We start from the raw sequence: 13,119 nt of genomic DNA on the forward strand, positions 1-13,119 counted from the left end.
CCTCTCCTGACCCGCCCGCTGCTCCCCTCAGCAGTGCACTTCGTCGATCTGCCTGTTCTGCTCCCCACTCTGTCTCTGGTGAAGCCTCTCGTAGGCCCTGAGCCTCTGGCCTGTACCCCGGTTCTGTATGAACAAATAAATAAATCTTAAAAAAAAAAAAAAGTCATTTCATTAAGCATATGATGAATCACAACATACTGTAATTTTTGGAAACTATTACATGAATGGCATATAGTCCCCAAGGATAAGCCCAAGCCCGGGAGGGTCAGGTCTGGGTGGACACCCTGGACTTTTAGGCCCACCCATTAGAGAAACCTGATGTCTGAAGTTGTGGTGGTTTCCAAGGCAGATAGAAAGAATAATAAATAGAGAAGTGAGAAGTCTACCTCCTACTTCACTGTCGCTTTTTAAAGAAACTTCTGTAGGGCTCTGCCCTGGAGGTTTCCTGAAGAGAGCCTCAATATTCTAAACAGGGCAATTCAGTACCTACAATATAAGCCTGGCTTCTTTCCCCATGAGTTACCAACCTCAGAGAGAGGTCTCCTCCCTTTCGGAAAGGTTCCTCCACGTCCACACACATTAAGGCTCTCTATATTGAAGTCACCTTTTAAAATTTCAGTGTTGGGGCCCTCCCTGGTGGTGCCCTGGGTTGAGCGCTGCACTGCAAAGCTAAGCCAAGCTGTGGCTGCTTCTGCAATCCCCACCCCGGAGCTCACCCACATGGCGGGGCAGACCTCTCCTATCTCACCCACTGCTCCCCTCAGCAGTGTACTTTGTTGATCTGCCTGTTCTGCTCCCCACTCTGTTTCTGGTGAATCCTCTTGCCACCCCTGCACTTCTGGCTGTACCCCACTTTTGTATGCATAAATAAATAAATCTTTAAAAAAACATTTCAGTGTTTACAAAGCCTGACTTGAGATAAAACAAAATACTATGCCCTATCTACAATAAAAATTCATTTAGCACTGAGTGTAAGGGAAGACATTTAAATAAATTTAAACTCTCCAGCAAGAAAGGGAAGATTCTCTGCAATATGACCAGACACTCTCAACCACTGTCACCCCAGTTGTCTCTGTGCCTTCAAGACTTTTGTACTGGAATGTTTGTTCTTCTTTTTGTGTGTCTCTTTTATAATAATCATGCTACTTTACAGTTACTTATATTTCTCTTTGTTTCTCTATTAAACTGAGGGGATCTCAAAAGCAGACTGTGACATTTTTCTTGTGAAAATAAATACTTCATGAACACTTAGTCAGTGAGTCACAGTATGAACACTATAGAGACAACAGAAAACAAAGCAGCGAGGTCCTGGACTGCAGAAGCTTCCTATTCTGAGGCTTTTTTTTTTTAATTGAGTTTTTTGTTTTATTTTTTTACTTTTCCAGGTTTTTTTTATTACAAAAGTTTATTTTTACATCATTTTGTACATTTATTTTTTCCGTCTCGATTGTAATCCCCGCGGGTTTCCCATCACCAAATCACCCCTGTGCCACCACCATAGTCCCGTGCATTTCCCTTCCCCCCCCCCCCGTTTTTGATCCCATTTCCCACTCCCCCCCCACAAGAATGTCTCTGGTATATGGTTGTTCATTATTTTTGTTATTTTCTCGCCTGGTCCATTATACTCCTGCTATGAGTGAAACCATCGGTATTTTTCTTTCTCTTTCTGGCTTATCTCACTAAGCATGATCTTTTCAGCTCCATCCAAGTTGCTGCAAAAGACATGTGTTTCTCTTTTTTGGTTGCTGAGTAATATTCCATTGTATTTATGTACCACATCTTTCTAATCCAGTCATCTACTTTTGGGCATTTGGGCTGCTTCCATGTTTTTCCAATTGTAAATAAAGCATCAATAAACATGGGGGTGCAGGTATCTTTTTCAATCAGTGTTTTTGTGTCTTTTGGGTAGATACCTAGGAGTGGAATTGCTGGGTCGTAGGGAAGCTCCATGTTTAGCAGTTTGAGGAACCTCTGAGGCTTTTTTTAAGCTCAGATCCTAGCCCATGACAGACATGGCTATCAAGCTGGAAAGAATAAGTGAAACTTCTGTCAGGAATCTGAAATTTAGTTGTAATGACTGATATAGCAACAGATAGGCAAAACGGCAAAATTTTCAAAAACTTAAAGAAATACAAAATCTGGGCTCCTCCTTGGTAGTGCAGTGGGTTAAAGTACAGCATTGCGAAGCTAGCCACAGGGCTAAACTCCACCTCAGCTCGAGTTTGATCCCCAGCCAGGGAGGTGACCCACAAAATCCTAAGCTTTTGCATATGGCTATATTCCAAGTCATCTCTGCCAATACTGATAATTACTGAACGTAACTGTCGAAATTGGAAGAAACCAAATTCCTAGAACCCAAAAGAAAGTTGATTATATAAATAGTGATCAAGTTGAAAGAACAGTAACTCCAATCAAAGAAATTAGTACCTAAAAACTAAAAGCCCTATGAATATGATACTAGTGCTGGCTTCTTGAGTTCACTTTGTCTAGAAGATGAATACGGAGGTCAAAGAGAGCTTTGTAGTCAGGGAAACACTGTGTACTAGTAGATATTTTGAACATATGGTGAAAATGACAATAGCAGTGTTTCCAAAACTATTTTCTGGAAAACACATGAGACAGAAGATCTCACACTTTCACATTATTGTCTCTGAAGAGTTCTGCAAAAACTAGCATATGCTGACCCTTACTTATCATTTCCAATACTTGCTTAAGCCATTTAATTCTTTTCTCAAGGAATACCTATTATTAGTTTAGGAAATTTTGTCTTAAAGACCAATTTATATCACTGTTCACTTCTGTTTACCCATTAATGGTTATCTGGAAAAGCAAGAACTTCTTAGACTATAGTGTCCACCAATAAAAATATTTTTTCTTGGCCCTCCCTGGTGGCGCAGCGGGTTAAAGCACAGCACTGAGAAGCTTGAGCCACTTCCGCATGAGTTCGATTCCCGCCTGCCCCGGAGGTGACCACATGGCGTGGCAGACCTCTCCTGACCCGCCCGCTGCTCCCCTCAGCAGTGTACTTCGTTGATCTGCCTGCTCTGCTCCCCACTCTGTCTCTGGTGAAACCTCTCGCTGCCCCTGCACCTCTGGCCTGTACCTCAGTTCTGTATACATAAATAAATAAATCTTTAAAAAAATATTTTTTCTTAGGAGAATATCTGTAAATAAAAAGCATTACATAATCTTGGTAATATTCTGCATTGTTTCTAGATGAAGTTATCATCTACCACTAGATGGCTCTATGAGTCCATTTATGCTATAACCATAATACACAATTTTAAGAGGTCAAAAGTATTTGAACTAAACCAAACCCAAAAAGTCTGACTGCAGAGCCAGAGATGGGAAGTGGAGAATGTGAAGCCAGAGGGGGAGAGACCCAGTGGGCTATGGATTAGGGTTACTGGTGCGTTGGGGTGATGGGCACATATATTTGAAGTGGTGTGAACCTACACCCCTAAAATGTTATAAACCAGTATTACCTCAGTAAAGTAAGTAGTTTTAAAAAGGTATTTGAATTCTCTAAGGATACATATGTGCATCTATTCAGTCCTTCAAAGATTGATTAGGTACTTCTAAGAACTCTGATGAATGCTAAGGATAAAATCACTTTGTTATATGGTGACAGATATTAACTAGACTGATGGAGATCCCTTCACAATATACACATATCAAAGCATTATCTTGTACTCCTGAAACCAATGTAATGTTAGTCAATAATAACACTTCAGAATTTTTTAATTGTAATTTTTGACTTTTTATAATCACCTTTTTTAAAAAAAGCATGACATTAAATATGCACATTGACTACATTACCATTCCTATTTTCATACATGAACGTATTCTAATGGGTACATCATGGAAGTGAAAGACTGCAGTGGGTGGAGCACTGTGACAGGCAAGCATCTAAGAAATTGTCTGTCTCAACTAACTGATCACAGGTCATAGGACTCAGAAACCAATTTTTACTCAGGGAGGACATGCCAGTCAGTCCTGGGAGCTTCTGGAGTGGACTTAGTTCAGCACCTGGACATAAAGGTCTGATGAAGGTGAGACAGCGAAACGGTAGTGAGAACAAAGGGCTTTCAGTTTTTAGGGGAATGGAGGAACTCTGCAATTGGTGTCCTAAGAACTAGAAAGATAGGGGAAAGTGGTCAGAATAGAATGACTCAGAGAAAGAGGACAGGGTTCCGGCCACAGGTAAAAACAAGCAGTAACAGTAGAGCTTAGCAAAAGTTGACCTTTTTATTTTTTAATTTTAAGAAGTCCTTCCCCTGAAAATTACCATTTTCTGAACACTGAGCATTTTCTCCGCCTCCAGATTAAGTGGTAATAAAGCCAAAGATTTTCCATATCCAGATCAGGGGTGGAATGGGGCAAATATCTTTCACAAAAGAAGAGCATCCAGGTAATCTGGTCAGGTGGCCGCAGCAATGTTTAATTGAACAGTTTCACTGTACAAGAACACAGTCCCTGGGAAATACTCCAACACAAAACACAAAGCCCCTCCGCCCTTCCCAGCCCCCTATCCCGCGGTCCTAGGACGAAGGAGACTGGGCTGTGTAGATAGGCAAGGCCACCCCCGCCAGGGTGACCGGAATCCGGCAGGGGGCGCCCGTGGCCTCGCCCTGTAAACGCAGCGCGCCGGCGTTTTTAAAATGGAAACAAGTCTGGCCCCGCCCCCCGCGCCGAGGCCGCCGGGAAGAGGGCACCGCCCCCCGAAGCGCCCCAGCCGGCTCGGGAGCCCGGCGTAGCCGAGGTAGCTGCTCCGGCCTCTTCCCCTCTGGCTTCCTACTTCTCCAGCCGACTCAGCCGAAGCCGTGCGGCGAGAGGCGCACCCGCCCTTAGCCCGCGGCTATCCTTCACCGGTGCTCTCTCCGCGGGCCCCGTTCCCGGAAGTGACGCCACCTCCCCGCCCTGCCCGTGTCCCGTCGGGCCTCGCGGCGGCGGCGCGAAGATGGCGGCGGCGGGAGCCATGGAACGGAGCTTCGTAGAGCTCATTGGAGCAGAGCGCGAAAGACCGAGACGCTTTCGGGAATTCACAGTTTGCGGCATTGGTACGGAAGTGGCCAAGGAGGGTGCGATCCAATCTTTTTTCTTGGGTTCCTCCATGGGTCTCTAAATCTCTGACGCCCAGTTCATGCGCCTAAACCCACATGCCTGTAGCCCCGAATTAGAGCTTCCTTGGTGTCTGACTTCGGCCTTGGTTCTGCCCCTTCTCTTTGTGTGGATTGTCAGTGCGTCCCCTTCTGCTTTCTTAGCGCCCTCAGTCCCTGTCATCCCGGGAGAATCATGTGTGCCGGCTCACCACTCTCCTTTTGCAGGGACTGCAACTGGCTTGGCAGTGAAATACAGTGAGAGCGCGGGAGGCTTCTACTATGTGGAAAGTGGCAAGTTGTTCTCCGTCACCAGAAACAGGTTCATCCATTGGTAAGTGCTGTGTTCGCCAAATCCCCCTGGAAAGCAGGGTTTGGTGCCTGCATTTTCGTGAAGTTCCCAAAGTGTCGTTCTTCCAAGCGATATCTACAGGGAAAAAGAGGACTGTTTTCTGTTCATACCTGAATCTAGAAACGGTTGAGGAGACAGAATTTCAGGAACGATATCCTCCCTGGGAGTCTCAAAGCAGAAGAAATGGAGCTTAGAAAATATAGCTCCTATAGAACAGTTTTAAACGTGAACCCATTTTGTTGTTTTGGAGCTTTATAACTTCCTTCATTCTAAATGTTTGGGTTTCTCCCTATCAAGTTCAATGCTAGGGATCAGAAATAGAGTGAGGATGCACAAAATGGTACTAATTGTGACCCACCATGAGTTACCAGAAGCAAAGTTGCTCAGGAGAGTCACCAGAGCTCAGATGGCTTACAGCTTTGGGAGTGAATAAGACATGCCTTGGGAGAATGTGAGCAGAGATCACTCAGCATCAAGTTTGGAAGAAATCTAACATGTTGGGATCAGGTCAAGGAGAAGAAAGAGTACTTGGCAATGTGGGAGTAAAACCAAGAGTGGGCAGTATCATAATCAAGAGAAGAGACTTTCAAGAAGGAAGGCCATGATCAAGTATGTAGAATGCTAAGTCAAGAGTTTATTGGAGTTGGTATGCTGACTTTTGTAAGAAGAGGGAGGGTAGGTAGAAGAGTATGAAGACGAGGTACTGAGAAAACTGTGATTGCTGAATGGAGTAATGGAAAGGGAGAGACCAGGGACCAATAAATTTGAATGTCTGTGGAAGATTAAGGAAGATGGAGAGATGACTGCAGGAGGGAGATACTTGAGAAAATCTAGAGATTGACCTTTAGTTGCTGGGTAGAGACAGTCTTCTGGGAAGGACCAAGTGAAGTGGTAGATGAGATGATGGGAAGTTAGGGCATTCCCGGCATGGTGCTTTTTATGGCTCCAAAGCTAAGGTGTGGCAGAGTTGAGTTTGAAAGCGGGCCCTGTCTCCTGGCTGGAAGAAGTAATAGAAGGAGTTGGACCCACATTAAATAAGATTGCTTTGATTTCATGCTGTAGTTATATGTGTGGAGACAACATTCTACTATAAGAAATAGAGAGGGAGGGATTGCATAAGTTTTCATTATAGTAAAGTTTATTGTATTGAGTATTCTAAATAAACTGACTACAAGTTTGAAGATGCCTCCATTGCCCAGAGGATCATACCAAGATTTGAATTTTATATTACACTGTTTTGTAAATCTGTGTAATGTGGCTTGAAATATAAAGTTGATTTGAATTTATTTATCCAAAGTTTTTTAATTGGGGGCCTCTCTGGTGGCCTAGGGATTAAGTCTTGGCTCGAACACAAACTATGGCCTGAGTTCAATCCTCACCCTGGGAGCTAGCCCACATACATCTCCTGTTAAACCACAGCTCCCCTTAACAGTGTATTTCAGTAAATCCACCTGTTCTCTCCACTTTCTTTGTCTCTGGTGAATCCTGTAAATCCTCCCTCTCCACCCTGCACCTCAGACCTGTACCCCAGTTCTTCTGCACAAAAATAAATAAAACCTTTACACACAATTTTTATTTTTAATTGGGAGAGTTTACTTGGAAACTATTCCCATATACTTTAAGAAAGAAAAGATAAACTTTTTATACAAATTTTCTTTTTTTATAGGAAGACTTCAGGAGACACGTTGGAGCTGGTGGAGGAGTCACTGGACATAAATTTGTTGAATAATGCAATTCGCCTCAAATTCCAAAATTGTAGTGTCTTACCTGGAGGGGTCCATGTCTCTGAGACTCAGAATCATGTGATAATCTTGATAGTAACCAATCAAACAGTTCATAGGTTACTTTTACCACACCCTTCCCGGATGTATAGAAGTGTAAGTTGGTTGAGTATAATAGCCTTTATTTCCTAGATTACCCTGGCTCCCACAAACTTAGTGGAATTGATTCTTTAGTGGCCCTCATCAAGCATATTGTGAGTTACTAATGACCATACACATTTTAAGTTGGAGAAATTAAAAAAAGTAGTTTTCTCAATGTAAATATCCAAAAACAGGTGACCTGATCCAAAGGGTATGATATATATTGATATATATATATATATATGATATATATGATGGATTACTATTCAGTAATCAAAAAGATAAACTCATGCCATTCACAGCAATGTGGATGAAACTAGAAAGGATTTTGCTCAGTGAAATAAGTCAGAAGAGAAGAAAGAAAATATCGGATGGTTTTTCACTTATAGGAGGAACGTAGGGAAACCGTAAAGGGACTGGGGGAAGAAGCCAAAACACGCAGGCAAACTCAATTGGAAATATTCAGCAGGGGATGGATCAAAATGGGAGGGAAGTGCACAAGAGACTGGTGACGATCTGCTGGTGCCTCGGTGTTGGGAATTTTATGGGTTATTGAAGGAAATTTGGAGGAGAAAAGAACAGACAACTATGTAAAAAATACATTAAAAAATTTTTTAAAAAATAGCTTTCAAAAAAAATAGCTTTCTTTTTAAGCTCCATGGTTTTTTACTTTTAAAAACTTTTGTAGCAAGAGAGGAACTTTATTTTGATTTAACAGATTTTTTCTTTTTAATTATTCTCTAGGAGCTGGTAATTGAAAGTCAGATGCAGTCAATATTCACTGACATTGGAAAAGTTGATTTCAGGGATCCTTGCAACTATCAGCTGATTCCAGCAGTACCTGGTCTCTCCCCTAATTCTACCACCTCAGCAGCCTGGCTTAGCAATGAGGGGGAGGCTCTGTTTGCTCTACCAGCTGCTTCTGGGGGAATCTTTGTCCTTAAACTACCTCCTTATGATGTTCCAGGTAAGAATGGGAACTGAACATGGATTGAACCAAGGAATGCTGGCATTCCGACTTCAGAAGTCTGAACCATCACCCAGTGTGAGAACTGCTTCTCTCTCCTTGAAGCAGTTGTTGCTTACTGAATGACTCCCTGATGCTTCACTTTTTTTCCCAAGAGGCTGGGCTAGCCAGTAGCTGAGACTGCATTAGCTTCCTAACTATCTCCACAGCTCTGTCTTTACACCTTTACAGACATGTTTAGGGCAGACTGATAGTATTTAAAACCTTAGTTGGGTCATGTGACCTCACTGCTCACAGCCCTCAGAGGAGGCTTGTTCTCATCTGACTTGGGACAAGCCCAGAGTCTTTATGTTGGCTTACAGTGACACACACAGACACCCCTCTACACTCCTCTGTTGCCTCTGACATCAGCTACCCGTTCTTCCTTCTCCTGTACACAGCCATGTGCCTCATTGGTATTTTTTGAGCATTCAGAGTTTATGCCCAGGAATCCTTCCTCAGCTGCCAGTGTGTCCTCTTCCCTCAACTCCTGCAGGTCTTTACACTGTGTCCCCTCAGTACGGCCTTCCTTGCATCCTTTTCAGAATTACACAGCATTCACTCTACTTGGTGTCTTATTTTCCTCCACTTATTACCATTCTGCTTAATGTGCTGTTTCTGCTTCTCCTCTCCCAGTGTGAGTTACACAAGGTCAAGACCTTTATCATTTGTCCTTGTTTTGTTGACTGCTGTGTTTTCAGCACCTAGAACTGCCTAGCACATGAAAGGTACCCAGTGATGTCTTTGGAAAGAATGGAGTAATTCTTTTGAGCAGCAGTATGGGTTCCTATTTATAAATAGCAGAAATTTGCCCTAGGAAGTAAAGGTGCTACTTTTATTGATCCGGTAGTGATTCAAAATATTTAGGTGTGAATATTTATGTGGGAAGATAGACACTAAAACATACTTGGTATAAAAATGCCTGTCACTTGATAATTATTCCTGCTTAGATCCTTCTTGCATTTGAGTTACACTAATATTAAGAGTTGTCTGTTTTCAATCTTGTAGGGATGGTGTCAGTCGTAGAACTGAAACAGAGTTCAGTAATGCAACGATTGCTTATAGGCTGGATGCCAACAGCTATCAGGTAAAGTGATGTCTGGCAAATAAATCTGAGAGCCTACAAATTTAATTTTTCTGCAGTGGTCAGAATCCATTAGGGCATCCAGTCTCACTGCAGGGCAGGTGAGCAGAGTAAACAACATCGCATTCCCTCCCAGGAGAGCCACACTCCAGAGCGCTCTCCGCTGTAGTTGGGCAGCTCGACAGTGGGAGCTGACTTACTATGTATATCCTCACAGTGCATTCCATTGCTCTGCCCTGAGTTCCAGAGCTTGCTGGATGGTTTGCAAATAGAGAGTTTCTGAGGGCTAGAGCAAAATGACATGGAAGAAGCATTATCCCGTTCTTACAGAGCTTTTAAAATGTAATTTGTTGCAAATCAAATGGAAAATGCAGTTATAACAACATATAAACTAGTTCCTCTTGTTGACTACAATTGTGTATTTGTTACTTATCTCTGTAACTGGAAGTGCTAATGGTGGGATGATTAGCAGCATCCAAACTAAACTCGGTCTGATGTTTTCAGAGGTGATCAGGGGCCTTCCGACCGTCCCCTCAGCCTTGCGGTGCACTGTGTGGAACATGACGCCTTTATCTTTGCTCTGTGTCAGGACCATAAATTACGAATGTGGTCATACAAGGTAAATGCCACATGTATAGTTCCTTTAACTTAAAATGAGGTTGTGGGTCATAGGAGGAGTGAAATAAATCTTTGCTTCTCTTAAAAATGATCAGCTTAGTTTGGGAAGTAAGGAGCCATCTCCGAATTCAGACCATTTATTTAATTTTGCTTGCACCCCTAACGTTGCCTTTATTTTGAAAATTAGGAATCCTACAGAAAAGTTCAACGGTAGCACAGAGCATACTTTTCACATTAGAGGAACAGACTTGTTTTTAAAATGCAAGTTGATAAAATTGTTTTCAAGATTCACAAAACAACAGATGATGTTATTTATCAGGCTGAAGGGATATTTTCATCTTTGCTCTTTAAAACAAACAAAATACCTATTGGGTTCTTCAGCCATTAAATGAGATGAAGTAGTACTTATGATAGATATGCATCCTTTAAAAAAGGAGGGGATTTGTTTTACTAACCTGAATGTTCTTTCATATCACTAATTGTTATTTTGGCCAGGATCAAATGTGCCTGATGGTAGCTGACATGCTAGAGTATGTCCCTGTGAATAAGGACCTTCGGCTCACTGCTGGGACTGGCCACAAGTTACGACTGGCTTATTCCCCTTCCATGGGGCTCTACTTAGGAATTTACATGCATGCACCCAAACGAGGACAGGTATGAACGAGACACATGCCAAGTTATCCTGTATTTGCCGCTGTGCAGAGGAAACTGGACTCATTGAGTCTATTTCAGTTCTCACACCAACCTAGATATTTCACATTTCCACAGAGACAGTGAGCTTTGTGTTAACGTGTGAATTAAAAGCTCTGAAAAAGAAGCCAGGGTGCCAGACCCTGGATTTAAGGAATATAGGAGTAAGACTTTAAGGAATATGACAGGAAAACGTAACCAAAGCTAAACAAGAACAGGCCGATTTGGAAGTCTGGGTGAAAAATGGAGTTATGAAAAGGATATCAGTTTTAAGTAGTTGTGAAAGTCAGAGCCCAAGAGAGTAATGAGTTAACATTAACAAATAGTTCTGCCCATAATAAATAGCTACTATATGTAGGTAAAGCACTTAGGACGTCAGATAATAGCATCATGTAATAACACAATTTGCCGGGTACTGTGTGTTTGGCACTTTGTCAGGTGCTTTCTGTACAGTAGTAGTTTTGGGCTGCTTACTGAGTTCACACACTTCACACACGCTATCCTAGTGACATTCCAGTTCAGGAGCATTTGTCCTCCTCAGTGCTGTAACTCTGGGTCCCCGTGCTGGGTCACCACCCCACCTGGGTTCTCCTCACTCCTGTTGGGCTTTGATACCCCACTTCAGGCTGGCCCTCCTAACCCTTTTTAGGTCCTTGCACGCTACATCAGGCCAGTTCCTAGGCAGTGGAATTCTCACCTGCTTGTCGCTAATCCCCAGGCAGCCTGTACTCTGTGCATCCTGTTCTGGGTCTTATCCTGGGGAATCCATGTGTAAATACAGATTCTCTTCTTACCTCCGGGGGTTCTTGATTCAGCCCATGTCCCCTGCCTGGGCTCAGTAATATGCTTGGATGACTCGCAGAATTCAAGTAAATACTTCCATTTATTGGTTTATTATGTTAAAGGATACAGAGTAATAGTCAGATGAAGAGATACCTAGGGCAAGGCCCACAAGGGTCTCAAGTGCAGGGATATTGGCCATGTGGTGTTGGGGTGCACCATCCATCACATGGATGTGTTCAAGCCAGACACTCCCCAAATCTTTTACTTATCTAGGTTTTTATAGAGGTATCATCAGGCAGGCATCATTGATGATTAACTTAGTCTCCAGCCTCTTCCACCCCTTCCCTGCCACTGGGGCTTGCGACTGAGAGTTCTGGACTTCTGTCATGACTTGGTCTTTATGATGACCAGTCTCTCTTCAGGATATCTGGGGGTCACATCACTGGAATCAATGATTCCTATCACCTAGGAAATTCCAAGGAGTAAGAGCACTCTCAGGAGCCAGGTTAAAACCAAACAGTACAACAGGAGATGCTGCTAGCATCCCTCTTACTTTGGGTAGTGCAAGCAGTTTCGGAGCTCAGTGTCAGGAGACAGGGACGGAGACTGGTCTACATGTTTCTTATTCAGATAATGATAAAGAGATAATCAAAATTACCTGTAGATCATAGTGGAAAGTGTTGCCATCTTAACAATATTAAATCTTAAAGTCATCTTAAATCCCATAAACATGAGACTTTCCATTTATTTAGATGTTTTTGTTTTTACAATTTTTGTAATTTACAGAGTGTATGTTTTTACAGTTCCTTTTATCAGTTTATTCCTAGGGATTTTATTCCTTCTGATGAAATTATTTTCTTAATTTCACTCTCAAATGTTCATTGCAAGTTTATAGAAGTTCAGGATTTTGTATATTGATCTTGTGTCTTGCAATCTGCTGAACTTTTATTAGTTTTAATAATGTTGCAGGGAAATTCTTAGGTCTCTGTATACAAGAAATGTCATCTGCGAGTAAAGATAGTGTGTGTCTGTGCTTCCTTTCTAATCTCGATGCCCTTTTTTTTTTTTTTTTGCCATAATTGCTCTGTTGAATAGAAGTGGCAAGAGTCTACAATCCTGTATTATTCCTGATCTAAGGGAGAAAGCTTTTAGTGTTTTTCCATTAAATATAATGATAGCTGTGAATTTTTCATAAATGCCCTTTATCATGTTAAGAAAGTTCCCCTCCTAATTTGTTTAAAATATCCATCAAATATTTTTTTAATTTTGAAATTTTTCATTTTGTTTAAAAAGTAAACATGAAGTACTTTATAGGGTTTTATTTTTAATAAAGACTGACTAGTGTTGATTTGTATTGTATATATTTTAATTATCTGTGGTACTTTTGTAAAAAGAAAAATTTAAAAATAGATTTCTGACCACATTGAAATACTACTTCATACCCATTATGATGGCTACTACGTAAGAGCAAGGAAACAATCAAAAATAGAAAATACCAAATGTTCAAGCAAGGAAGTGAGATAGGGGAACCTTTGTGCACAGTTGTAAGCATGTAAAAATGCTATAACTTCTGTAGAAAATGGTGTGTGAATTCTCAAAAAATTACTCATCAAATTACTATTTGA

At 41.9% G+C, this 13,119-nt stretch overlaps 1 protein-coding gene across 2 annotated transcripts in view; it reads left to right on the plus strand.

The window, feature by feature from the left end:
- The first annotated feature begins 4,866 nt into the window (after positions 1-4,866).
- Positions 4,867-13,119, plus strand: part of NUP160 (nucleoporin 160kDa) — a 36,706-nt gene continuing 28,453 nt past the window's right edge. Inside the window, exons 1-7 of one of the 2 annotated variants that reach the window (XM_004682811.2) lie at positions 4,867-5,060; positions 5,328-5,433; positions 7,118-7,328; positions 8,058-8,280; positions 9,328-9,406; positions 9,908-10,022; positions 10,517-10,675. In XM_004682811.2, coding sequence (XP_004682868.1) covers positions 4,961-5,060; positions 5,328-5,433; positions 7,118-7,328; positions 8,058-8,280; positions 9,328-9,406; positions 9,908-10,022; positions 10,517-10,675 — 993 coding nt within the window. In that variant the 5' untranslated portion in view covers positions 4,867-4,960. The remainder of the gene's footprint in view (positions 5,061-5,327; positions 5,434-7,117; positions 7,329-8,057; positions 8,281-9,327; positions 9,407-9,907; positions 10,023-10,516; positions 10,676-13,119) is intronic. The other variant, XM_012725712.1, reaches the window with a different exon arrangement.

This window comes from Condylura cristata, unplaced genomic scaffold, assembly GCF_000260355.1.
Source record: "Condylura cristata isolate star-nosed mole 26May11 unplaced genomic scaffold, ConCri1.0 scaffold00015, whole genome shotgun sequence".
Classification (NCBI taxonomy): domain Eukaryota; kingdom Metazoa; phylum Chordata; class Mammalia; order Eulipotyphla; family Talpidae; genus Condylura; species Condylura cristata.